Raw genomic sequence first — 25,859 nt, 5'->3', positions numbered from 1 at the left:
CCAGGCCTAACACTTCAGCTTACAGCTTCATAGTTGAAAAAAAGTAGGGGGAAGTGAGAGTGACTAAAAACAAAATAAAAATGACCAATACATTTTGGAAAACACTTTATTAGGTGACCTCACTGGGGATAGCACACCCTCCGTAAACCATATTTACCACAGGTCCCCCATTATACTCAATAAGGCCAAAGGGTTGGATTTATGTAATATTTTTAAATATAAATTTTATAATGTGTGTGAGGTGTCATATTTTCTATCATTCTTGTTAATCTGTTTGAACTAGGGAGAAAAAAGATATTGAGCTAGTTGAATTGGATCCATCAATCAGTAAAAGAGAAAAGATCTAAGGTTTCACAATTTAATTCTATACCATCCATACTTCTCATAGAGAACTGAAAAGGGCTGACATAAATAACTCAGATGGAAGGAGATCTTATAAAAACATCATGCAGAATCTTTAAAGGTGTTAGCCCTGGCAGGATTCCTAGGTGAGAACAGGCAGCTATTTCATGTTCTACTCTTGGTTGCCTTCTCACTTTTGGTTTTTGTCATGACCTCAGCCAGGCCCCCTTTGAAGATAAGAAATTTATTTGTGAACACAAACCTCTTTCCTCTGGCTGGTCTCATTTTTTGAGAGGTCTAGGGAAAGAGACCCGAGTAGGCTGTGGCCTGTTTTAAATCCCTAGGCTCCTCTCCCTCCTACTCAACTTCTTGTCCTCCTCCACTTCACATTCCTGCTACATGGCAAGACAGTGGGGCCTCAGACCTCAACATTTTATTAAACAACCACTTAGCCATTCTCTCTCCGGTGTGGACACAAGATGCTGGTTATTTCCTTTAGATGAGTGGGTTTTTTAAAAGCTGGGTGGGCGACCACATGCTACAAATTTAGAATTAAAAAAAAAAACAACAAAAAACTGTTAAAGGACCCTTAAAAAAAAAAAATCTCAAGAACAGCCTTTTCACATTTCTCTAACACCTCTTTGGCTGTGTGGAAATAAAAAAGACCACCAAATGAGAACAGGTTATTTACTCAAAGCTTGCTACACTAAGAGAGCCAGCCACCTTCCCTTAGCTGGGGACTCACACTCCGACAGTTAAAAATAAGGGGGCGGGTGGGGGTGGGTGAGGAAGCTTCAGGGTTTGCTCTGATTGGAAGTTAACTCGGGGAAGCTGGAGGCGGGCTAACTAGAAGCGGGGAGTCTAACGTGATTGGTTTAGGGGAACTTATTTGGCTTTCTCTGATTGGTCCAGAGTTGGAAACACGGGCAAAAATTAGGCAAGCTGGCAGTCAATGACCGAGTCTGGCTCATTCTGAGCTGATCACTGCAGAGGTTGCGGTTTGGCTTCGCGTGGTTGCAGCAGAGGTTGTGGGTCGGAGTTCTGTTGTCAACCTATGGTCTGGTCATTCCCCGGTATATTGTCTCTCAGTTGAGTGAGACCCAGGTTTTTATTTTCCTTTGACCTAGCTAACTTGCTAGCTTCCGATTTTTGTTTTACCTGGAACAAGACTGCATTCCTGTTATTTCTGTTAAGGATAAACAGAGACATTACAATATGAAAAGTAATTATGGGAACAAATACAAATACACCTTTCTGATGAGGATCAGGCTGGGGAAAGAATCCCGCTTGGTCTTCTAGTTCATTTCCGTACAGAACTCCTATTCCCATCCTAACTTGACTCTAGCAGCGTTTCCTTCCTTCTGGGGAGGCTCGGCCTCCCTGGTTCCCTCTCTTTGAGGATTGCCCTTTAGGGCCGAGAAAGCGGGGATCGCTGCTCTAGTCTCCCACTTCCCTCTCCGAGGCTCGCTTTCTGGGTTCCTGCCCAGGTCGCACCCCAGCTACCCAGCACCCCACCCCCGCCCAACTCTCCCTACAGCCTTCTCCGCCCACGCCCGCCCGCGCACAGCGCCCCCTGGCCCCCGCCCCGCGCTCTCCCCGGGGTTCTCCCTGCTGCACCCGTCCCGGCCGGTCCCCTTTCCTGTCCCCACACCCGGGTTCGTGCCGGCGCCTCCGGACCACTGGTTCCGCGCGTTCCTGGATGGAGGCGCGCCCCGGAGGGGCTCGGACGCGGCCCCCTTGGACCTGCAGCAGCCTCCCTGGCCCGCGGGAGATGGCAGGTCAGCTCTCTCGTCCCCGAATCGCTACCGGGTCCTTAGTCAGGAATAAGCAGATCCTCCTCGGGTCCCAAGCCCTCGACTTCCACTTTGGGGGGGAACTCTTCCCACCCACCATTCCCGGATCATTTCTCCTTAGCTGTGAAAAAGGCAGTCCTCCTTTCTCTTTGAAGGGACCCATATTTCCCTTTCAACTTCCCCTCCATTTCAGCCCCCGCAGGCTCCCCGTCGGTGGAAAAACACTGCCCTCCATTTTCTCCTGAGGAAGGCTCCTCGGCCCGGATTTCTCCTGACGCGAAGCAACGGAGGCCGAGGAGCCGCGACGGGTGCAGCGGCGGCAGCTGGGCGCTCGCCATCTTGCGCGGAGGAGGAGCCGCGGCGGCCGCCATGCGGAGAACGGGTGGGGGGGACGGTCGACGACGGAGGGGGCGGGGGAGCCGAGTTAGCTCAGCCCGGGCGGCGGCTTCGGCGGCGCCTTGAGAGCGGGCAGCGGCGGAGGTAGGGCTGGGCGGCCGGGGAAGCGAGCGGGCGGGCGAAGGCAGGCCGGCCTGAGCGGCCCCCAGAACGGGAGCGGGAGCGGGGGCGGGGCGGGGGCGGGAGGAGGCCGAAGCGAGGGGCCGGGTGGGGGCGGGCGGAGGTTTCCGAGGAGGAAGGAGCCGCCGCCATTTTGGGAGCTTCGAGTCAACAATAAAGGACCGAGGGCGCCGAGCGGGAGTGGCCTCGGTGGTAGGACTCGGGCCTGAGCCGCGGGGAGTGGGGTGAGGTGGGGGGGGGGGGTGGCGGTCGGCCGTGTCGCGGGGGCTACAGGAAGCCCCCAGGCTGGCGTGGGGGGCGCTCTGAGGCGGAGGCCTGAGGCCTGGCCGGGCCTTGGGGAGGAAGGCGAGTGGCGGGCGCCAGCTGTCGGGTGGGGGCGCCGGGAGGAGTAGCATAGAGCAGTGTTGTGCCCGGAGGGGTCCGGAGGAAGAGCGGGAGAATTTCTCAGAGGAGCTTTGTGGGTGACATGGGAGGGTGGGACCGTAGGGGGCGGCAAGGACTTAAGGAGATGGTGGAGGTTATAGGGTACGAGGCGGCCCTATAGGGGGCGGCAGGGATATGCTGTAGCGGAGGGCTCGGTTTGGAAGAGGACCGGCTGCTTGACGGAGTAAGGCCTTGCAGGTCGATAACGGGGTGATTATGGAGCCCCCGAATCTCGGAGGAAAGAAGGGGCTGTCTGACTTAAATGTTTCTCTTTTGGGGGAGTCCCTATTGTTTCCTAGCTGTGGAGCCGGTTCTCCGCTCTTGTTGCGCAGATACGGTTACAGGGCCTCAACCCTTTTGTGTTTATGGGCCCAGGGAGCTGACTTTAAGTGTGTAGGGGATTTGGAGGGGGGTTTGAAGGGGAGGGGAACAAGAAATTATTTGCTTGCAAATCAAAATCATTGGCTTCTTTCCTTTATTACTCACTCCCCTTTCTCTTCCTCAGTCCCCTTGCTCCTTCAAAATAGAACAGTCACTCCAACTTGCAGACCGAGCTTAGAAAAACTGCGCTGCATTTGCAAACAAAAGGTCTTTTTGGAGATGACGAGACTGTTTTGGGTGTGAAACTGTCAATCGCTGACTACAGTCTGGGAAGTGCTGTAATTAACTCAGCTAGGGTTCCCTCCTAACTAGTCTCTGTTTCGTTCGTATTTTTGAAAATGTAGAAATACAACATGGAAATCTAAATTGGGAAGGGGTAGGAGGAATATTTCTTTCCTTGAGACGTAAAGCTGCAGTGCAGGTTTTAGCTTAATGAAGAGGGGAGCAGTTCTCACATAGTCACATTTTGGCTCCAGGGAGATAACGAGGTCTTATGTGCATGATGGACAGTAATGATACCATTTAATCTTTATATAAGTTGCCCTCTTCATCCTCTTAGTGCTTTGCAAATAAGTAATGTTCGGGTATGAAATAGGTGATATCGCTCATCATAATATAAACCTGTCAATACAGGAAACCACCTACTACCTTGAACTGAAATTAGGTGGCTGTTAACTACCCTACTTAAGAGGTCAGTCAGTTTCTGGATAACTTCAAAATATACACAGTTTTTGAGCAACTTTATTTTCAATTTAAAAAAAGACATCAAAGAGAATTTAAAGTTTTTATTGTTTGAGAAGCTTTGGTGTATTTCAGAAGGAACAGTAATTAATTAGCTGCTGTATTTTGGTAAGAAATGTAAAGGTGTTAACACACCAGAGTAGGCCTTTATTTCCTCCCACCCGCGGTTGTGAAATTTAGGTCTTCCTTTTTAAAAAAAATAATTTTATTTGTGGAATAATTTTTAGAATAACATAATCAGTACTCTGGGTGTCCTAGAAAGTTTGATTGAAGTTAGTAATGTCTTTATTCTTTCACAGATTTGTGGTTTTTTTTTTTTTCTAAAAGTACAGGTAATTTCTTCATTGGAAAAGACCTTAGTGCTGGGAAAGGTTGAGGGCAGGAGAAGGGGGCAACAGAGGGTGAGATGGTTGGATAGCATCACCATTTTAATGGACATGAGTTTGAACAAACTCGGAGATAGTGAAGGACAGGGAAGCCTGGCATGCTGCAGTCCATGGGGTCCGTGGGTCGCAGAGAGTTGAGTGAGACTTTATGACTGAATAACAATTTCCTTTTTGTGGGTTGGTTTTTTTTTTTTAATTAAAAAATGCTACTTCAAGTTGGGACATACTTTTGAAAAGTGTTATATTTTAAAATGTAACAGTTCTGTAGTAGACTTAATTAAGGTAGCTAAAGGTTTTCTTGGCTGTTTTTTGAACAGAAGATTTTGACAAGTAGATGTATGTATGTCCCTTGACTGCTTTAGTTATCGTTTTAGAGGGCAAAAACTTAGGGGGGAAAAGAAAATGTAGTTTTCTTCAAGTTTAACTTCTTTGGTTGAAATTCATAAGGGCGTACATGATGCTAAGCACAGAGTGAAATCAAAAGCTCAACTCTTCAAGGATTCTCAGTTGTCAGAAATAGGAAAAAAAAGAATGAATTGTTTTGCCTTGTTCCTTTGTAGATTTACATTAATTAAGTTGTGCCATTCTTCTTTGAGTTGTAATGCAATTGAATGTAATGAATCATTGACTTTTAGAGGTGGCAGGGACTGTAGAGAATTCCTCTGGGAGGAAACTGAAGGGAAGAGATTATCATCTGACAGCTAATGTTAATTTAATCACAGTATTGTTCCACCTGATATTTTCTGGGTTGCTTTGAACTGACAATTTAAAATGAGATCTGTCTCAGTGCAGGTTTGGTTTTTGAAGCAGTTCATTTTTTCCCCCCTCTTTCCTATCCTGGGTAGTGATTTGATCTACATGAAGCTGTATTCTTAATTCTTTAAAAGAAGAGAGTGCTTCTAAAGGAGTTCTTCAAATGGAAACAACAAAGGGGTTTTTTTTCCTTCAAAATTGACTGTGTTTGCTGATTTAACTTTTTTTCTTTGTTTCAGATTGAAGTGAGATTCAGATACATAACTCAACCTTGTTAGAGGGCTTTTTAAAAAATAAAGAATTGATTCCTGCATGAGAGCAAGTTACTGCTGCTTACCGTTCAGAGACTTACAGGTGCTTGCCTGCATTGCAATAAAGGACTCATATATTGAGCAAGACTTATATTTATCTCTTCGTTTTGGAGAGCCTAATAAACTGTTATTACAGTTTCTCTACTGACTTTCAAAAGTTTTGAAGTTTGAAAGAGACATCTTTAAAGTGAATACAGCATGAGCACGGCCAGAACAGAGAACCCTGTTATAATGGGTCTGTCCAGTCAGAATGGTCAGCTGAGGGGCCCTGTGAAGCCCAGTGGTGGCCCCGGAGGAGGGGGCGCACAGACTCAGCAACAGATGAACCAGCTGAAGAACACCAACACAATCAATAATGGCACTCAGCAGCAAGCACAGAGTATGACCACCACTATTAAGTAAGTGTTAGAGTAAATAATAAACACACTTGGGGGACCAAGGATTTTTGCTAATTTGTTGTTGACTACTTTATGTATACCATTTTAGTTTAACCATTTTGATTGTGAATAGAGGACAGATGACTGTTTATGGTCAATAGGTATTTGTGATAGAAAAATGTATCTCTGTCGTAATTAATTCAGGTTTGTTAAGTAACAAACATAGGCACAGATAATATATATTACTTTTGCATAGAGTATTTTTTGAAACTTTTCTGGCTTTCATAATGAGCTCAGATTGATCTTGTTTTTGCCAGTATGGCTTTTTTCCTAGTGTGATAACTTGAGTTTATCCTAGTTTGAATGGCAGTTAAAGCCAATCTTAAAGACTTGTCCAGCTTTCTGAACTTAAAAAGTACTCAGAAAATTTATCCATAACATTTTTTTTTTAGTCTATGACACTTTGCTTTTCTGTCCTGTTTTATTTATTTTTAAAATATGCTTTCTCCTTTTACACACACACAAAATAACAAGCAGTTTATATCATAGGGAACTCAGGACTTTGAGCTCTTTGGAACACATCTCTGAATAGTCCCAAACCTCTGAAGACTTCTAAAAACTAAGAGTCTTATTTTACTATGGAATATTTTTCTTTTAAATTTGAAAGCGTGTAGGCTGTCGTCTTGAAGTGTACACTTTAAAGTATGTGAATGGTAACTATGATTCCAAAGAAGCAGTTTAATAGAAAATTAAGAATCTTGACCCATTTGATATTTGTCTTTGTTAAGAATCTAGCTGTAAGTTGATTTAACCTCTAGAAATAGGATGAAACTCAAAAAGTGTGTGTTTTATTATAATCTAAGTCTTTTCCATGCTTAAAAGAAGCATTTACTAAAGAAAAATAGCCCAAATTTTCAACAGAATTCATTTGGTCAGTGGGAGAATTGGCATTAACGCATATTATTTTTGAGGTGAATAATTAGTATAGAAATCAAAAATTTTTCTAAATTGCAGTTTGTCTTGACAAAATATGAGTAGACTAGCAACATTTAGTCTACTTTTAATTGGAAACATAAAGCTGCATTATTCCATTTTGAGAGCATTTTATACTTTAAACTCTGATTTGAGACTGTAGTGAATTTTGCCTTTTTTTTTTTTTTTTTGCTTTTCCTAGATAAATCAGTTTTTTTCAGTTCTGTGACTCTTTAAATTTCAGTTGAAATAACTCTCTCTTCTGTGAAGACTCCTAGATCCCATGTCTCAGAGATAGTTAATACCTGTCTCTGTTAGTTAATCTCATTAAACAAATTTTTTTAAACTTTCTAAGATGATAAATTTTTTTGTGGGCAGATTTTCTGTTGTATCGTCTGCATCTTTATCCACTGTTTAGTGAATTTGACAATGTGACAAGCTGGCCTACTAGGATGTTCAGCTGACAATGCTCAGAAACTGTGATGTGGTGTTATAGACAGGGGTGAAAGGCTTTAAGAACTCTCGGATTTGGTGACAAATAGTTTCCTGTGATAGGGTATCTTGGATTGTGTGGGATGAAGCTTTAAGTAAAATACATCCTTATCTTCCTGAATAAATGCTCAGAGATGTTGGGGGGGCTCTAATTATGAGTTGTTATCTTTAAATCAGTGAAAACTTAAAAGACAGTTGAAAGTATTGTCTGCTTTATTGACAGTCTTTTTTTCTGTTAGATGCTTTGGATATTATATTACTTGAAGTTTTTACATGACCAAAAACAAAATTTTTTGTTTTCTTTGTTATTTTCTTTCATGGTTTCAAGCATCCCCATTAAAAAAGATTGAGAGATTTTTTTTATTAACAGCTAATTTTTCCAGGCACTGTGCTGAGTGCTTTATAGAAGCTATTTTATATAATTTTTATCTCATTTTATATATGAGAGAATAGAGATTTAGAAAAGTAACTGTTGGAGGGTCACAGAACTGATATGTAGAAGAGTCAAGACTTGAACTGAAGTCTGAAACTTTATAGATTCTTTGGTTTTAACTAGCCACCAGGAGCTACAAAATCAGATGCCTATAGGGGACTGCCAGATGAGAGGGGACTTGACCTATTTAAAGGCATCAGGTGCTTGATTTTAAACTCCAGTTACTAAGGCCTATCAAACTGTTGCTATGCAGAAATTTGGAACCCGTGTTGCTGCTAAAGCCCCCCCCCCCGCCCCAAGAAAATCCAGAATCAACTTTATACAAAATCTCCTAGCTTTTTAATGTTGGCAACTTTAAATTAAATAGCACTATTTAGGTCAGACAAAGCACACGGGTTACCAGTTTTGAAAACAGTTGAACTGTATACAACATGCTTCTCTTAAAGAGGATGGACATCTTTTTCCCTTATAGTCTTGATTTTTTAAATTCTCCCTGGATTGTTGTGCTTTGTAAGAAAGAGTATTTTTTCTGGAGTTGCTTATCTCTGTTGTTAACCTGTATTCTTAAGTAAGTGCAATATATTTAGTGTGCTTTTTAGAAATTATTATCAAGATGAATTACCTTTGTATTTTAGAGTAGTAATGCTGTGAACTCTGATACTTCAATTTTACTGTATTCTCTCTAGACCTGGTGATGACTGGAAAAAGACTTTAAAACTCCCTCCAAAGGATCTAAGAATCAAAACTTCGGTAAGTTGGTTGTAAAATTCAAGTGGAAGACAAAATGATGTGGAAACTCTTAAAAGTGAAGTAGTTACTTGATGATGACAGTAGGCACTGTATGTTTACTCTTAAGTAAGATTAAGTGGTTGAAATTGTATAGCTTATATATGATGAATTGCCAAAAATTCCCACTATTTGGAGGAATTGGTAATAATGTGTATCCATATTAAATATTGTGTTTATACATATGTGTATCTTATCTCACTTGTGGAACACTTATAGTTTTCATGGCATTTTCTCAAAATTCTCTTTTGTTTCTAGAAGCACAGTAAGATTCAGGTTAGGTTTTATCCACATTTTATGGATGGAAAAACTGAAGTTGAGAGGTTAGTTCTCTTAGCCCAGCAGTGTCAACCAAGGGTGATTTTTGTTCCCCTCAGAAGCATTTAGCAATAAGTTATCACAGCTGAGGGTGTGCTACAGGACAGCCCCCTTAGAGCAAAGAATTTTCTGGCCCAAATGTCAGTGGTGCTGGGCTTGAAAAACTCTGGTTTAGATTAGGATGTTTGTAGGCAGTGCATGGTAGAACTAGGTTTTGACTTTACATCTTGTGGTTTGCAGTTCACAGCATGGTACTTAACATAGAAATAACAGTATTCCATCACTTCTTAGAAGAAAATGACCACAGGATGGCTGGTCTTTCCCCAAAAAATAGCTTTTAAATGGCTTATTTGTGTTAGAGTGGCTGTTTTTCAAAAATAGTTGAACTGTAGATTAGGATAGAGAACTAATGTGCATATATTTATACTTTAAATGGGATAAAGAATTAGTCTCTCAGACACTTTCTTAAACATGGTAATTACTAAAGGAACACAGTTGTACTTCATTCTTTTGATGTTGTCCGTTTGTTTTTGTTTGACCAGGATGTGACCTCCACAAAAGGAAATGAGTTTGAAGATTACTGTTTGAAACGGGAGTTGCTGATGGGAATTTTTGAAATGGGCTGGGAAAAGCCATCTCCTATTCAGGTATATTTCCCCTTTTTACCTCCTATGTAATGTTATGAGTTAAGTGTTGCATACTTTTTGATGGTTTAGTGAACCAGTATTGCTTTCCAGTGTGTGTGCACATGTATGTATACTTGTACATGAACACACACTTTCTGAACCTTAAAAGGGTAAGTTACAAAATCATGGCACTTTGTCTCTAAATGTTTCACTGTATGTTTCCTAAGAACAGGGATATTCTCTTGAATAAGCATAGTACAGTTATGTTCAGTCAGTTTAATGCAGTTATTTCTAACTCATCTGTCATTTGTAGTCTGATTTTTAATTGGGCCCCAAATTTTGTCTTAAAGCATTTTTTTTCTTCTGTGCAGGACCCATCCTAGGATCAGATATTACATGTAATTGTTATATCTCTTTTAGTAGTGAGTTTTTCCCTACTCTTGGTTTTTTTTTTTTTTTCTTTTATGACATTGACATGTTAAAAATAGAGCTCCCTTCCTTTTTTTATTCCAGTAGAACATTTTTCATTTTCAGTTTGTCTCCTGTTTCCATGTGATTTGATTCAAGTTATACATTCTTAGCCAGAATACTGCAGAAGTCATTTTCGGAGTTACAGTGTTCATTTATTCCAAGGGTGATTTTAATTTTGATTACCCTTTCAAAATGGTATCTTGATTTTTATACTACATAATTCCTGCTCTACCCCCTCCCCTTGAAACTAACTAACAGTCTATGGGGAGCATTTAAGGCAATGCCAATATACTATTCATCAGAATTTCCCCCTAATTCCTCCTTGATGTATCTGTATATTATCAGTGTAACTTATAAATTCCTTTTTTACTAAATGGTATTTTTGTGCTTGAATTGTCCCATATTTGGCCAGTGTGAGCTCCTTCAAGCCAGTTCCTTTGTTTTTGTAGTGTGCCTCTTTCATTTTTTTCCTCTGATAAACTATTTTGTAAAGCAGTTTTAAGTTTATAGCAATTGAGCATAAGAGATTTTTCATAAATCCCTGCCAAAATTCATGCATAGGTTCCCTGATTATCCGCATTAGCCACAAGAGCAGTTTTTGTTAAAACTGATGAACCTGTGTTGACATATTATCACCTAAAGTCCGTAGTTTACAATAGGGTTCATTCTTGTTATTGTGCATTCTGTGGGTTTGAATAAATGTATAATGACATGTATCCACCATTATAGTATCGTACAGAGTAGTGTCACTGAACTCTGTGCTCTATCTTTTTACCTTTCCCTCCCCCTTCATTTTTCTTGAGCACTTCCTTTTTGGTGGTATATCATGATGCCAAGCTTATCGGGACAGCTACGCTTCCCCAGCCTCAGAATCAGCTGTTTCTCCAAAGAACTCGGATTCCAGTTAGTTGGCAATAGTATTAGAGACCAAGATCTAAACACTAGGTACACTCTTTCAGCGGAAAGAGCAAGGAAATATATATATTACACACACACACGTATGCAGACCTATATACAAATTTTTGCCTTCACATAAGTTGAAGCTGTCAAATCCAAGCTGTACTCGGGACAAACTCTGTGACATCATTGAGCACTTTTTCATTGAACAAGCATGTATCAAGTGACCTAGAAAGTGTTAGACCCTGAGGGTGTTATGATGAACAAGTTAAATAGGGTTCCTGCACTCAGAGTCTGATGGAAAGGACTGCTAATTATACAGGTAATTTCCATGTAATATAATGGGCACATACATGTAGACATTAGGAGAAAATGGAACAACTTGGAAGAAATGATCCATGTTCCAAGTGGAGAACTAGAATAGTGATTGCCTAGGAATGAGAGTGCCTTTGTGGACAAGCTGGAAGAATTTTGTTGTGGTTGGAGAAAGTGTGAAGATAAAGTTATACCTCATCAGGCAGTCTGAGTGCAGAGACCAAAAATATTTAGGAATTTACTTTTTTATAATGTAGTTCATGTTAGTCTGTTTTATCTATAGGAATGAAGAGTTTTATGGGTGCTTTTCTACTGAATCATTCCACTTTGTAACTCTATACTTAGCAAGGTGTGTGGCAGGAAATATCCCCTCAGTTGTATTGTTTTGATGAAATTATGATTAACAGATGTCTGTAGGTGAACTTGGTCTAGAGAACTGTTTGAGTACTAGCTTTACATTCAGATTGCCCAGGTTGAATCCAGCTCTGCTCCTTTCCAAGTTGATTATTTGAGATGTCTCTAAGCCTCAACTTTCTGGCCTATAAAGTTGATACAGCAGTGTATACCATAGAGATGTTGTAAAGATTAAGTGAGGTAACTCATGTTAGTATACTTAGTACAGTGGCTATTAAGTGATAAATGCTCAATAAATATTATGGGCTTTTAATTTATGTAGTAGTTTTATCAAAAAATATGGTTCATTTAGCAGACTTAATTCTTAATGGGCCCTTAATGTCTCATGTTTCACACCTTTGTATTAAAATTTTAAATTCACTTTGTTATTTGCATCCTCAGTTTGGTATAGCACATAGGCAAGTAACTCTCCAGCCACTTAGCCAGTCTACCATATGGCTTTTTCTGTAAAGTAGAAATGATCTCCCTCACAGAGTTTTTTTTTGTGAGGATCAAATACAATGTACAGACATACCTCGTTTTACTGTGGTTTGCTTTATTGTATTTTGCAGATACTGCATTTGTCTTTTTGTTTGCTTTTTAAACAAATTGAAGGTTTGTGGCAACCCTGTGTTGTCAGATAATGGCTAGTATTTTTAAAGTATTTTTAGATTAAGGTATGTATGTTGTTTTTTTACACGGTGCTACTGCACACTGAATAGACTGTAGTATAAATGTAATTTTTGTATGCACTGGGAAACAAAAATATTTGTATGACTCACTTGATTGCAATGATAGAAATGAATCTGTAGTGCTTCAAAGTGTATTTTGAAATAGCAAGCACAGTATGAATGTAAGGTATTACATATACCTGAGACTGCCGTTCACATTGGCTTTTCCTGTAGTATTGCTTTGTCTGAAAATCCATGGAAAATATAAGATAACATGTTTCTTAACTCGGTGTAACAAACCATAAATATTAGCACTTCAAAAATAAATTAGGTTCTCTAGTGAAATCCAGCCTCATGACTGGCATTCTTCTACTATTTTTATCTACCTTTTCTCCTTACTTATTTTCTTTTTTTTTTTTTTTTCCTTACTTATTTTCTTGTCATTGTTTTCTTTTTTCTTCCCCCCGCCCCCCCAAATGTGTCTGTTGTCTTGTATAGTACTTAGTTTTACCGTGTTATCCGGCATTTTTTTCCCCTCCAAATATAAAAGCATCTTGATGAGTGTCACCTCCATTAGAGATGAAACTTGGTTGCACTTTGGCTATGGTATAAGATGGTGGGAAAATTAGGCACTTAAAATTTTCTTTTGAGAGGATTTAATTTTACACTGACAAACTGGAACCAGATACACTACAGATTGGTTCCACACATCTTTCTTTGGTACAGCCATCTGTGACTCTAGTTCTAGGTCTGAATGCTATGCACAGTAACATAACCATGCCATTCTAAAGGCATAGCTCTACAGTAACAGAGGCTTTTTTGGAGTACCTAAGAGTCTACTGTTTTATTCTGCTTAACATTGCAAAACCTTATATTAACTTGGAGATGATTGAAAGATGACAACTCTTGCTGTTTCCAGACTTTAAACACAACTTTTGAGGACTTTATAGATAAGAAGGTGATGGAATTATTGTCAATTATTGAGAGAAAAATGAAAGTTAACTTCTGTTGGCAACCAAATTTCATATCAAGTTGGGAATATGAAGTTATTTTGAGGAATTATTTCATTAACCAAGTCTAATTAGTCATTGGTCAAATTTATAGTTAAGAATGAGAACATTCTTAATTCTTTTGTAATTCATTCCTCCTGCTAACACGAATTTACTATGGCTAAAAGAATTGTTTTCCTAAATTCTCAAAAAGGCTTTAAATGCATGTCTTCATTGGATACTATGGTAAAACTGGAGTGTGTTCCTTAGACTGGAGATACTATTTTTGAAATTACTGTCTTCCATCTCCTTTTTTTTCTAGGGAGCAGTAGATACCTTAATCATAACTGCCTCCACAGTATCCATTTTGTTCTCCCTGAAATTAAGATTTAAGTTCAACTGACCCTAGGAATTAAAAAGCAGTTGCTGTCTTCATTTAGCTGCGGAAGTTGGCTAGATTATCCATCGGGGGCTGGAGAGAATATAATTCCTCAGAAAAAAGTTTAGGGTGCTACTAAGAAAGGGAAGTGTTAATCTTTCAGTCGTGTGAGACCCCATGGACTGTAACCTGCCAGGTTCCTCTGTCCATGGAATTCTCTAGGCAAGAACACTGGAGTGGGTAGCCATTCCCTTTTCCAGGGGATCTTTCCAACCCAGGGATCGAAGCCTGTTTTCTAGCGCTGCAGGGAGATTCTTTACCATCTGAGCCGCCAGAGAAGCCCTGAATGCTGAAGCTGAAGCTCCAGTACTTTGATCATCTGATGCGAACTGCCGACTCGTTGGAAAAGGCCCTAATGCTGGGAAGGCTTGAAGGCAGAAAGAGAAAGGGGTGTCAAGAGGATGAGATGGCCGGATGGCATCACTGATACAGTGGACATGAGCTCTGGCAAGCTTAGGGAGATGGTGAGGGGCAGGGAGGCCTGGTGTGCCGCTCCCAGTGGGGTCACAGAGAGTCGAACAGGACTCGTGGCTGAACAACAGCAAAGAAAGGGAAATGGATACTAGGGTTATTAAAACACAATAAATACATATTGGCTCAGTCCCCAGACCTTACAGTGGAACTGGAACATGGACTTTGGAGAGCTAAAGTGGCAGAATCAGACATACCTTTAAGTTCGTGGAATTGTTTTTGAGTGTTTGGTTTTTGTGTTCTGGTGGTGTTTTGTTTGCTTGTTTTTTGCCTTAGGGTGTAGTTTACACATTTTAAGTAATGCAATTCAGTGGGGTTTTTTTTAATATATTCACAGTTGTGCAGCCAATTACTACAATCAGTTTTAGAACATTTTCACCAAAAAGAAACTTACTTAGTAGTTACCCTTCTTCCCCTAGCTCTAACCACTAATCTACTTTGTGTCTGTATGGATTGACCTATTCTAGACAATTTGATGTAAATGGGATCATAAAATATATGCTCTTTGTGACATAGCTGTGGCTTTTTGAATTAGCATATTTTTAGGATTCATCCATATTGTAGCATGTGTCAGTACTTTATTCCTTTCTATTGCTGAATAATATTCCACTGTATAGCTGTACCACATTTGGTTTATCCATTCCTCAGTTGGTAGGGTAGTTTCCACTGTTAGCTATTATGAATAATGCTTTTTTGAACACTGATGTATATAGAATTTTTTGTGGGGGTATTATCATATCTCTTGGGTATATACCTAGGAGTAGAATTGCTGGTTCATATGGTAATTTTTTATCTTTTTGAGGAACTGCCAGACTATTTTCCAAAATGGGCTGTATATTCTACTTAGTAGTGTATGAGGTTCAAGTTTCTCTTATTTGCAGACTTAAGTTCAAATCCTGATTCTAGCATTTCTTGCTTAGTCACCTTGTGCAAAACAATTTTGAGGATCCATTTTGCCATTTGTAAGACAAAAAGTGACCTAACTTGAAAGGATATAATTAACATTAAGTATCTAAGTGTAGTACCCATCACAGTAAGTTTTTAAAATTTTTAGCTTCCTTCCTCCTTTCTCTTCTCCCTGGCAGTTCCCCATGACTTCTCTTGAGTTTCAAAGCTTTCTGAATCTGACTTGAATTTTCTCACTTCATATTGCTTAATCTTCCTAGCAAACAGTGGTAAGAGACAGTGTGAATATACTGAATTCTCTGACTGCTAATCATAATAGCCACCATATGAGACAAAGTACAGTGCATCCTAACTTACAAGCTAGCTAGCTTACTTTGTTAAAGCCCTATCCTTAAATAGTTTCTGTTTCTGTACAACATAAGTCCTGTCAAAGAGCAGAGAAATAGAAGTCAGTGGCCTTTAATCTAAGTCACAGTGTAGACCCCAAAAGGGAATTAGGATAGCCCCAATCTAATTCTATTCTGTCTCACTTCATTGAGATATCTTATCCTTTTAAAGGATCTGACTCAGGAAGTCACTGAGAGACTAAAGTCTTTTTCTGCTGTCAAACGGAGTGGTATACTGGTAACCTGTTTAAAAACCATAATAGAGAATGAACCCATGTGATAATTGGCCTTCGGGACAACTGAAAATTAATAGAGTTGACTCAGAGTTCTGGCTCAAAGGATAAAGAATCTCCCTGCAAAGCAGGAGCTGTAGGAGACATGGATCCCTGGGTCAGGGTACCCTGGAGAAGGAAATGGCACCCCCACTCCAGTATTCTTTTGTGAAAAATCCTGTGGACATGGGAGCCTGGCGGGCTACAGTCTACAGTGTCATAAAGAGTCATACACGACTGAGTAACTACACACATGGGTTCAAGCAAGGAAGGATTTAAGACCAGAGGGTCAAACCAAGGTTTTCTTTGTCCTACTTCACCCTACGTAATAAGCAGACTGTTTAATGCTGGATTGGAGTAAGATAACAGTGTTGTCACTGAACTATTTTCACAGTTGTTCTGGCAGCAACGTTAGTTATTCTGATTATATGGAACCCGTCTGACCCCTGTGATTGGGTTTCTAAAATAAGTGTCATGGTAGGAAATGAAAGTCATGATGCTGATGACTTCGGTATTTCTCCAGTAACAGTTTTAAATTGCTAGAGATATTTGTTTTGGTCATTAGCTCAAGCATAGAAAAAACTAATTATAGTGATTGTGAGTATTTTTCCTAATTTATTTTTCTAATTTTCCAGTTGTAGAAATTAAAATTTTTAGTTTTAGAAATAGAAGTGTTCTACTTCCTCTGTTCATACCTGTTTTACCTTTTTAAATTTCTCTCTGTATATATGTATTTAATATTTAGTAATTGTTGAAAATCCTTTGCTATTGTCTGGGAAATTTGCCCTAATAAGAAATAATATCTTATGCAAAACACTCATGTGTGAAGCACACATGAGTAAGCCAAATTTGAAAACGAGAAGTCAGGTCACATCTCAGGACAGAAGTTGGCTGCGAGACAGACATTGGTCAATTATGTAATACAATTAAAAAAAAAGATAGGACCCAAGACTAAACTTTTCCAGCTGAGTCCTATTTGTGTAGGAATAAAATTGTCCAACCTATAATTTTTTATGGTGGTCAAGTTGGTTTACTAGTCTCAGAATATCATATAGTCCTTCTTTGGAATATTGTTTGTGCTGTTTTTTCTTCCAGTTTTCAATTGTGAAATGTCCTTTGCTTTTTTTCCTCTGTGTTTATTGTGTCAGCCCAAGTTCCTCCTCTTTCTCTGTTGTTGATGCTCACACATACAAACTCAAAGGTTTTTATTACTAAATTTAGAATGTACTTTATGAATAGTTCTGATAAATGTCAGTTGATACTAATGGTGATGTTGAGGTCCTGCTAATTTATTTGGTCTTTACTTTTGTAAAATACTTCAATACCAAGGAACTTTGTATACTTTCAGTGTGTTTTAGAGAAGAACTTGCCTATGTACTGTATTTATTCACAAGTAATATGCATTGTTTGATCTCTTCTAGGAGGAGAGCATTCCCATTGCTTTATCTGGTAGGGATATTTTAGCTAGAGCAAAAAACGGAACAGGCAAGAGCGGTGCCTACCTCATTCCCTTACTTGAACGGCTAGACCTGAAGAAGGACAATATACAAGGTTGGTTGTTCAAACTATAAATGGTGATTTAAATCTTGGATATGTATAGAAGATATTATCATCTTTTCTCAGTTGGAACTTAAGTCATCTGAAATTAGTATTTACCCTTTTCACAGCTTTTGGCCTGGTTGTCTTGTAAAAATGATTCCTAACTTTTTAAAAAGAGATTTCTAGTTTTTAAGATTCTTTTGCATATTATACAGTTACGACAACATTCCAGTGGGATAGGCAAAATAAGAATTATTGTCCTATAGATAGGGAAATTAAATTATCTGAAATAGATACTTAAAACTACAGAACCAGAACGTTTCTTGTGACAGCTGTGTCTGCAGAGATCCTTGTCAAAGCAGGAACTTTTTCCCTCTGAAGCCTTGGGGCTTAGGGATTTTAACATCTAAAGCAGTAGGGAAGAAACACATTTCCATAGCTGTACCCAAAGCTAATAGATCTATATTTTCACCTTTAAAGCTTTTTCTAAAATTTTCAGTTTTTTTCTTCCCATGCTTTCTTGATGCTTTATTTTTTCTTCCCATGCTTTATTTCTGCCATCTTCCTATTATGTTCATATGATATAAATAGAACTGGGCAGCAGGAGTTTCCTATTTGGGCATTTTAACTAGTGATCTCTTACTAAAATATTAATAAATTTTGAGCTAATAATTGCCAACTCAAAGGACCCTGTAAGGCTTTGTTAACCAGGAAGAGTAGAAGAATAGTACAGCATTGTTACTGAGGAAAAGTCTAAATCTGGTACACTACTTTTCTGGGTGCCTGATGTCCTCTGCCAGCGTTCAGAAGTTGTCTTGTGGAGTTTGCTCAGCGTTCAAATGTTCTTTCGATGAATTTGTGGGAGAGAAAGTGGTCTCCCCGTCCTATTCCTCCGCCATCTTAGCTCCTCCTCTTTCTGGTACACCATGTTAGGTTCTTTTTTTGAAATATATTCGTTTGAGTGTCTTGATTACAAGGGACAATATTTCTGTAGCTTCTTAAACTCTTAATATATGGCTTTTTTTTTTTCCTCCCCTCCTCTTTTCTGTTTGTTGATATTTTCCAGCAATGGTGATTGTTCCCACTAGAGAACTTGCTCTACAGGTCAGTCAAATTTGCATCCAGGTCAGCAAACACATGGGAGGGGCCAAAGTGATGGCAACCACAGGAGGAACCAATTTACGGGATGACATAATGAGGCTTGATGATACAGGTAGGAAAATGATTGGATATAAGCTGGCTTGCTCTCTGTAATTTGACACACAAGTGTTTCCTTTCAGTAGTTTATTAAAATTGTTCTTAAAATAGGGAACAAACATTGCAGTAGAAAAATAAGGAAATGACCATTTCAGTCAAGAAGAAAAAAATTATTTTAGTCATTGAAAGGATATTTAACCTTACTAGTAATTTTTTAAATTGCATATAAAAACAGTAAAGTGATATTGTACCTATCTGATTGACAAAATTAATTAAGATTGGAAAGGCTAATTAGTAACCAGTAATATGCATTTGTGAAGAAATTTGTTGTCTTGCAACATGGGGGTATAGATTGATACAGTCTCTGTGGTGGGAAATTTGGCGTTGCGTTTCAAAATTATAAATGTATGTTTTTAACAGTCTTTTTGAATAAATAATTGGACAAATGCAAAGTTGTTTACTACAGTGTGGTTTGTAGTACTGAAAAACTGTACAACCTAAATATCAGGGAAATTTGGCTAAATATATTGGGATATAGACTGAATGGAATGCCACACAGCCATTAAAGAGTGCAGCTGGTCTGTATTCATTTTCATGAAGAGTTCTACATGATACATTACTTAGTGAAAAAAGAAAACAGCAAGAGTTGAAATCCACTTACATAACGTTATACATTGACTTTTAGTCAGGATTTTATATATGATTGATACTTGATTAGTTTAATTACTGTATTCTTTGTACTGCCTTGTTAATTTAAAATAATCGTCTTACTTGATCCTGTTACAGTCTTGGCAGACCATTGATCTTTTAATAGATTAGAGGCAAGCTGCTGTATCAGAAGTTTGGCACACTTTTTGTTTTTCCCTGGGGGTTTCCCTCAGACAAAGAACTATGTTCCTTACTTGGAACAGGTGAATTGGAAAGCTGTAGCCCACCACCTGCAAAGGTGAAACTAACTGGTATCCTCTAGCCAACTGAAGACAAAATGGAAATCCGTATTCTAAAACACATCTTTGCCTCTTTGTATTTTTCCTGCAGCAGTGTTTCTGATAAAATATATGTGTGATAAACCTTTACTGTATCTTTCTTGCCCTAACTAAAATTAATGAAAATACATGTTTTCTAATCTTGTGTAGTGCATGTGGTGATAGCTACCCCTGGAAGAATCCTGGATCTTATCAAGAAAGGAGTAGCAAAAGTTGATCATGTCCAGATGATAGTATTGGATGAGGTAATGTTTTTTTCATTTTTAAACATACTATTCTGTTCTGATTTGGCTTTGTTTATAACTGCCAGTGAATGAAGCATAACCTCTTTCTGTTTAAGACCTTCTAGTAAATTCATGACTCTTGTTGGTTTGTTCAAACTAACTTGGTTCTAAAACATGTTTTGCCTTTTAAAAGCAATAGATGATAGATGTTTATAGGAATAATTCAGCTTTGTGTCTTTTTCTTAGGGAAGTCAGATAGTTTATTTTTATTTTGCAGTGAGAAATCATTGAATAACCTCAAAGCCAAGGCCATTCTACATCTCTCTTCATTCTGTGATTCATCTTAAAAAGCATGTTTAAAAAAAAAGGCATCTTAAAAACCCCTCATTTAACATATCCAACTTGGTATTGTTTGGTTTTTTTGTCTCTGTTATATGTGTTACCTCACCAGACCAAAAGTGCCTTTTGAGAACTTACTCAGCTCTGCATTCTTGGGACCTAGCAAGCAAGTGTTTTATATGTATATGAAATCAGTGTTGATGTTTTGGTTTTTTTTATTTTTAATTGAAAGATATTAGCTTTACAGTGTTGTGTTGTTTTTGCTGTACATCAGGCTCCAAGTATGTGTATATTCTCTCCTTGAGCACCCCCACACTCCCCAGTTTTGATGTCTTGAAATGAAGTTATTTTCCTGTTTGGTCTGTTTTAAGATAACTGGATCCGTTTCCTCTTGGTCTAATTTGAAACAGGTTTTTATCCTTGAATAATGAGAGATCACATTTATTAGTCACTGTGTTAGCACTAAGTGCTTTATGTGTTTTTTCATTGAATTTTTACAACATTCCTATAAGGTAGTTAGTTATCCTATAAAGTAATTCCTACAGTAAGAAGACACCTTGATTTTTAAATTGTGGAAACTGAAATAGTAGTTAAGAAACCTCCCAACATAGATAATAGCGAAGGAGGCAAGTTTTCTGTTTGTGTGTGTGAGGGGGTGAAGTAGAAAAGGATAGCTTTTATTATTTGCCAGGCAAAGGGAAACACACCCTGCTTCTGCCTCAAAAAACTACCCCTGACAGGTTTTAAACACAGGTAGTTTAATGCTGTAGCCTGTACTTCTATTATACCATAGTGTCTCTTTAATGGAAATCACATTAAAATTTTTTATGAGAATAAGGGTTATGTCTGTCTAGGATTTTTTTTCCCTTAGAAGATCAGTATTACAGACTTCCTCCTTCTTTGTATCACTGAATGTGTCTTGGTGCCTTTGGACTATATAGTGTTTACAGCCAGGAACATTCTGTGAACTCTGCTGGAATGATTCCTTATTAACCAAAAACCTTAGACATGATTTCATTGAGTTTAAGATCATCTTTTTGTACTGCAGGCGGATAAGTTGCTGTCACAGGATTTTGTGCAGATAATGGAGGATATTATTCTCACGCTACCTAAAAACAGACAGATTTTATTATATTCTGCTACTTTCCCTCTTAGTGTACAGAAGTTCATGGTGAGTATAAACCTGTACTTACAAGCAGTACCTTCCTATTGCCCATGAGTGTACCTTTGTCCATAATTACATTATGTTACTAGTCTATATTTTATGCTGGTTTCAAGTTTTAAGGTACAAAAGTATTTTGATTTTTATTTGTTCATGAAGCTGGTATCTGACATAGCCATTGATGCTAGATAAATTGATTACAGCATAATCTATATTTAAAGTACAAAATAATAATAACTTAGCTGTATATCTGAATGTTAGATCTCCCATTTATGGTAATGACAGATTATATATTTTAAAGAGAGCTGCAAAAAAAAAATTAAAAAAAAAAAAAAAAATAAAGAGAGCTGCATCCCTTCAGTTAAGAGTTTTATCAGACAGACATGTATGAGGATATATTTTGAGTTAAAGTTTATTTAAAGAGATAAACTCTGCTTTAACTATAAGACTTTTTTTTTTTCCTTCAGAATTCCCATTTGCAGAAACCCTATGAGATTAACCTGATGGAGGAACTAACTTTGAAGGGAGTAACCCAGTACTACGCGTATGTAACTGAGCGCCAAAAAGTACACTGCCTCAACACACTTTTCTCCAGGGTGAGCCAGTTAGACTTCAGCTGCTGAATTGTTACCCATTTCTTAACCTCGATAAAACAGTTGTATCAGTTTTCTCATCATTTTCAATGTAGGAAAAAAGTCCTTAGTTTTTCTTAAAAGGTAGTTTCAGTTGTTGATCTGAAGCTAATACTATATGATTGACAGGTCATAGGCACTTTTAATTTGATTCTAAAATAATTTGACCTTAATTACAGGTAATCCCATTATTCTCAGTAATTATAATTGTTCTGTTGTAAGTAGATCTGTTTTTGCAAGTTCGCCTACTTGCCAGAATTTCCTTGTCACCCTGATCAGTACTCAGATGCCCTTTGAAGACGCACATGAAAAATTTGAGACTTTATGCTGTTTATCCCTGCCCTCTTGTTTGAGCTCAGAAATGAACACCCTTTTCACAGTCTATTTAATGCCACATTCCCCACTTTTTTGTGCTTTTTTCTTGATTCCACTGTTGTAAATGGCCCCTAGACATAGTGCTGACATGTTGTCCAGTGCTACTAAGAAGACACATGCATCTTGCAGAGATGTTGTATTAGATAAACTTTATCATAAAGGCCTGAGTTATAGGTGCTGTTGGCCATGAGTAAATAAGGTGTCTTTAAAACAGTAACACATGGGGCGAGTTCCCTGGTGGTCGGGTGGCTAAGACTCCACACTCTCAATGCAGGGGCTAGATCCTGGTCAGGGAACTAGGATCCTGCAAGCCATGTGGTGCAGCCAGAAAAAACTCAGTAATATGCATAAAACCAGATTATCTGTTGACCCATTGATGAAAAAGTTACGAGTTAGGTCCTCACAGGGACCTAACCCTCTATTTCCCCTGGAAGGAGTGGTCCTATATTAACTGTGCTTAACTGCAACTACTATTAAATGCTGCTGCTGCTAAGTCGCTTCAGTTGTGTCCGACTCTGTGCGACCCCATAGACGGCAGTCCACCAGGCTCCCCCGTACCTGGGATTCTCCAGGCAAGAACACTGGAGTGGGTTGCCATTTCCTTCTCCAACACATGAAAGTGAAAAGTGAAAGTGAAGTCGCTCAGTCGTGTCCGACTCTTAGCAGCCCCATGGACTGCAGCCCACCAGGCTCCTCCGTCCATGGGATTTTCCAGGCAAGAGTACTGGAGTGGGGTGCCGTTACCTTCTCCAACTATTAAATGAAGAGTACTTAAAATTTTTATAGTTTTGCATCTCCCGTGTCATGAGATTATAAGTCTTAGTGTTTTCAACATTTATTTGCTTGTCAATATTTTATTTTCTTATGTGTTTTTTTTTCCCCCCCTCTGGTGCTCAGCTTCAGATAAACCAGTCGATTATTTTCTGTAACTCCTCTCAGAGAGTTGAATTGCTAGCCAAGAAGATTTCTCAACTGGGTTATTCTTGCTTCTATATCCATGCTAAAATGAGGCAGGTGAGTGTAAAACTTGTACTTGCATAGGTTTTTTAAAAAGCTTTTCTGAATATTTCGTGAATTTTGTTTTAATGCTCTTCCAAGTGCCCTGAGTTTAAGAATAAATTACTATTTAGTAGGCAAAGGACCCTTCATTTTAACTTCTCTGGGGTAAGATTTTCTAACTATAAACAGGGGTAATAGTATGTACCCTTACTTCACAAGGGTTTAGGAAGATTGAGATTGTGTATGAATGAATAGTCTGTCAGTTTCCAAGCACAATAGAAATGTGAGATTTTATTCCCTTCCCTCCCCATAATCTTAGATTTGGGCTAGTGTTTAGTATAGTAACCACTAGCAACAGTAAACTATTTAAAATACAGTCTTCAGTCATACCACATTTCAGATGCCACATTATATGTGACTATCAGCCACAGTTTTGGAAGGTTTGTAGAAGGTTCTAGTTTATCTGTGTACCTTCTCAGGTTCATCTTTTTCTCTTTATTGTTTGCCTTTAGAAAAAGGATGGGATCTGTTTCAGAACTTGATTTAACAGAAAATAAATTCAAAACTGTCAACATATTGTGTTTATGTGTGCTAACATTGTGAAATTTCATGATAGGAAAGCAGTTTCTGTGGTCTGACAGGTTAAGAACTTAATCAGCTCACATATGGTTTTCAAAGAAGCTTATTGTCATGGATCAGATACCGTCATGCAGGCACCTAATATTAAAATTACCACCGGAAATGAAGTATAAAATGGAAGAGAATATTTCAGAGTGGAAGAACATTGTGTTGAAAAGAAAGACCAGTTTGCCAGATGCTAGATTTATTGATTTTGCTTGAGATAGTGTGTTTTCATTTTTTAACTGAAAAGTAGTTTTTTTTAGCTTTTGTATATAATAACTGAAAAGTAGTAGATGTTTCAGTTAAGCTAAACTTTTGGCAGCGTTTATTTGAAACATTTTAGAAGTAAATATGGTGAAAATTGTCACTTAAAACCAACTCCGGCAAAAAAAAAAAATACCTTTAAGAATTGAGATAATATGAATACGTGTATATTTGTTGCTTATTAATTCCCATGGGAGACTTATTTTTTTTTCACCTTTTGTTTTTAATGTATATTGAATGTGGTTCCTTTCTCATTCATGTAAACAAGTTTGGGTATAAAAAAACTGCTTGGGTAGGAAAAAAAAATGATGGAAATTTGGAGGCTTGTGTGAGTTGTAATCAAATAAATGCATTGCTTTATTCCTAGGAACATCGAAATCGTGTGTTTCATGATTTCCGAAATGGCTTATGCCGCAATCTTGTTTGCACTGGTAGGTATTTTCTATTCCTTTACCCATTGTTTTTCTTCCTAGTTTTGTTCTTTCTCTGTCCTATCCTGCAGTGAAGCTCCTGACATAGTCAGCTCCCTCTCCTACCATTTCTAGAATTTCTGAAGTTGAGAATGATCTGTAGGTAACTTTTTTTTTTTTGTAGTTAACTTTTGAAATTAGATTCCATACCTGAAACTGCAGAACACTTATTTTGGCACTCCTGCTTCATCTCTGCCTATTAAACCAGTTTTGGAGTTTGTGTATTTTCTGAATAGTTTTAGCATATAGGAATGAGTTCTATTTAGCATATGCAAAATGAATTATGTTAAGAAACTGTGTTTTGGAGGTTTATTATGGCCTTTCTTTCTTTTACCAGAATAAGACTAGTTTGTGTTCTGGTGTATTTCACTACATAAAAGCAGACTGGGGGTGCATGTGGACAGTTAGATTGAGTAGCCTCCTGTCTGTACACTGGGAATATAGTCTTAGTATTGATACTAGGTTTATAATCTAAACTAGGTTTCTGGATAGAGGGAAGAACCTAGCTTTTTGTTTTTTTGCTTTTAATTTTTGAGCTATACACAGAGATAAATACAGAAATGTATGGGTTCTGAGGGCCGGCTATAAAGTTATATGCAGATTTTCAACTTTATATGCAGATTTTCAACTGAGACCCTAACCCCTGATTTGTTCAAGGGTCAACTGTACAGACAAGGAGAAAGGTGCCATTTGCCATTAACCATTTCCTTATTTGAGAATGAAAAATACTTTTTTTTTCCCCTAGAAAGAGTTCATAGTACTTATAGAACTCACACATTGTTATGAATTACTGCTGTGGTTACATGGTTTCATTTTTAAGCGTTAACTTGCTGAGGCTGCCCTCAGATAAGTTTTTGAAGTGCCGGTGCTTTCTTCTCGTTTTTCAGAACAGTGGGCAAATACATGATTAAATAAGTACTGAACATTTATGTGTAACATGTATAAATACATACAGAGTACCACCCCTCTCAAGGAGTAGTTGTTTAATCAGAGATAAAAAGATGACAAAAGAACCTCAGACTGGGCCTGCAAACTTTTTCTGTAAAGTCCATGTAGTAAATACCTTAGACTTGGCACACTATGTGTTCTCTGTTACACGTGACTTGACTCTGCTGTTCTACCTCAGTGGCAGTATATTTAACAAATGGCCATGGCTGTGGCAGTAAAATTTGACAAAAACAGGCATTGGGC

General features: G+C 38.4%; 1 protein-coding gene across 4 annotated transcripts in view; it reads left to right on the top strand.

Moving 5' to 3' along the window:
* The first annotated feature begins 1,941 nt into the window (after window positions 1–1,941).
* Window positions 1,942–25,859, top strand: part of DDX6 (DEAD-box helicase 6) — a 30,957-nt gene continuing 7,039 nt past the window's right edge. The window contains exons 1-12 of one of the 4 annotated variants that reach the window (XM_043900710.1): window positions 1,942–2,120; window positions 2,329–2,615; window positions 5,575–6,044; window positions 8,607–8,670; window positions 9,567–9,671; window positions 17,282–17,411; window positions 18,466–18,612; window positions 19,733–19,827; window positions 21,194–21,316; window positions 21,775–21,903; window positions 23,212–23,328; window positions 24,566–24,629. In XM_043900710.1, the coding sequence (XP_043756645.1) occupies window positions 5,845–6,044; window positions 8,607–8,670; window positions 9,567–9,671; window positions 17,282–17,411; window positions 18,466–18,612; window positions 19,733–19,827; window positions 21,194–21,316; window positions 21,775–21,903; window positions 23,212–23,328; window positions 24,566–24,629 (1,174 nt within the window). In that variant the 5' untranslated portion in view covers window positions 1,942–2,120; window positions 2,329–2,615; window positions 5,575–5,844. Of the gene's footprint in view, window positions 2,121–2,328; window positions 2,616–2,720; window positions 2,876–5,574; window positions 6,045–8,606; window positions 8,671–9,566; window positions 9,672–17,281; window positions 17,412–18,465; window positions 18,613–19,732; window positions 19,828–21,193; window positions 21,317–21,774; window positions 21,904–23,211; window positions 23,329–24,565; window positions 24,630–25,859 lie in introns of those variants that run through there. The other 3 variants (XM_043900712.1, XM_043900713.1, XM_043900711.1) reach the window with 3 other exon arrangements.

Source organism: Cervus elaphus, chromosome 1 (assembly GCF_910594005.1).
Source record: "Cervus elaphus chromosome 1, mCerEla1.1, whole genome shotgun sequence".
In the NCBI taxonomy this organism is placed as follows: Eukaryota; Metazoa; Chordata; class Mammalia; order Artiodactyla; family Cervidae; genus Cervus; species Cervus elaphus.
Note: the sequence above shows the minus strand (reverse complement) of the source record. Positions and strands in the feature narration are given on the sequence as shown.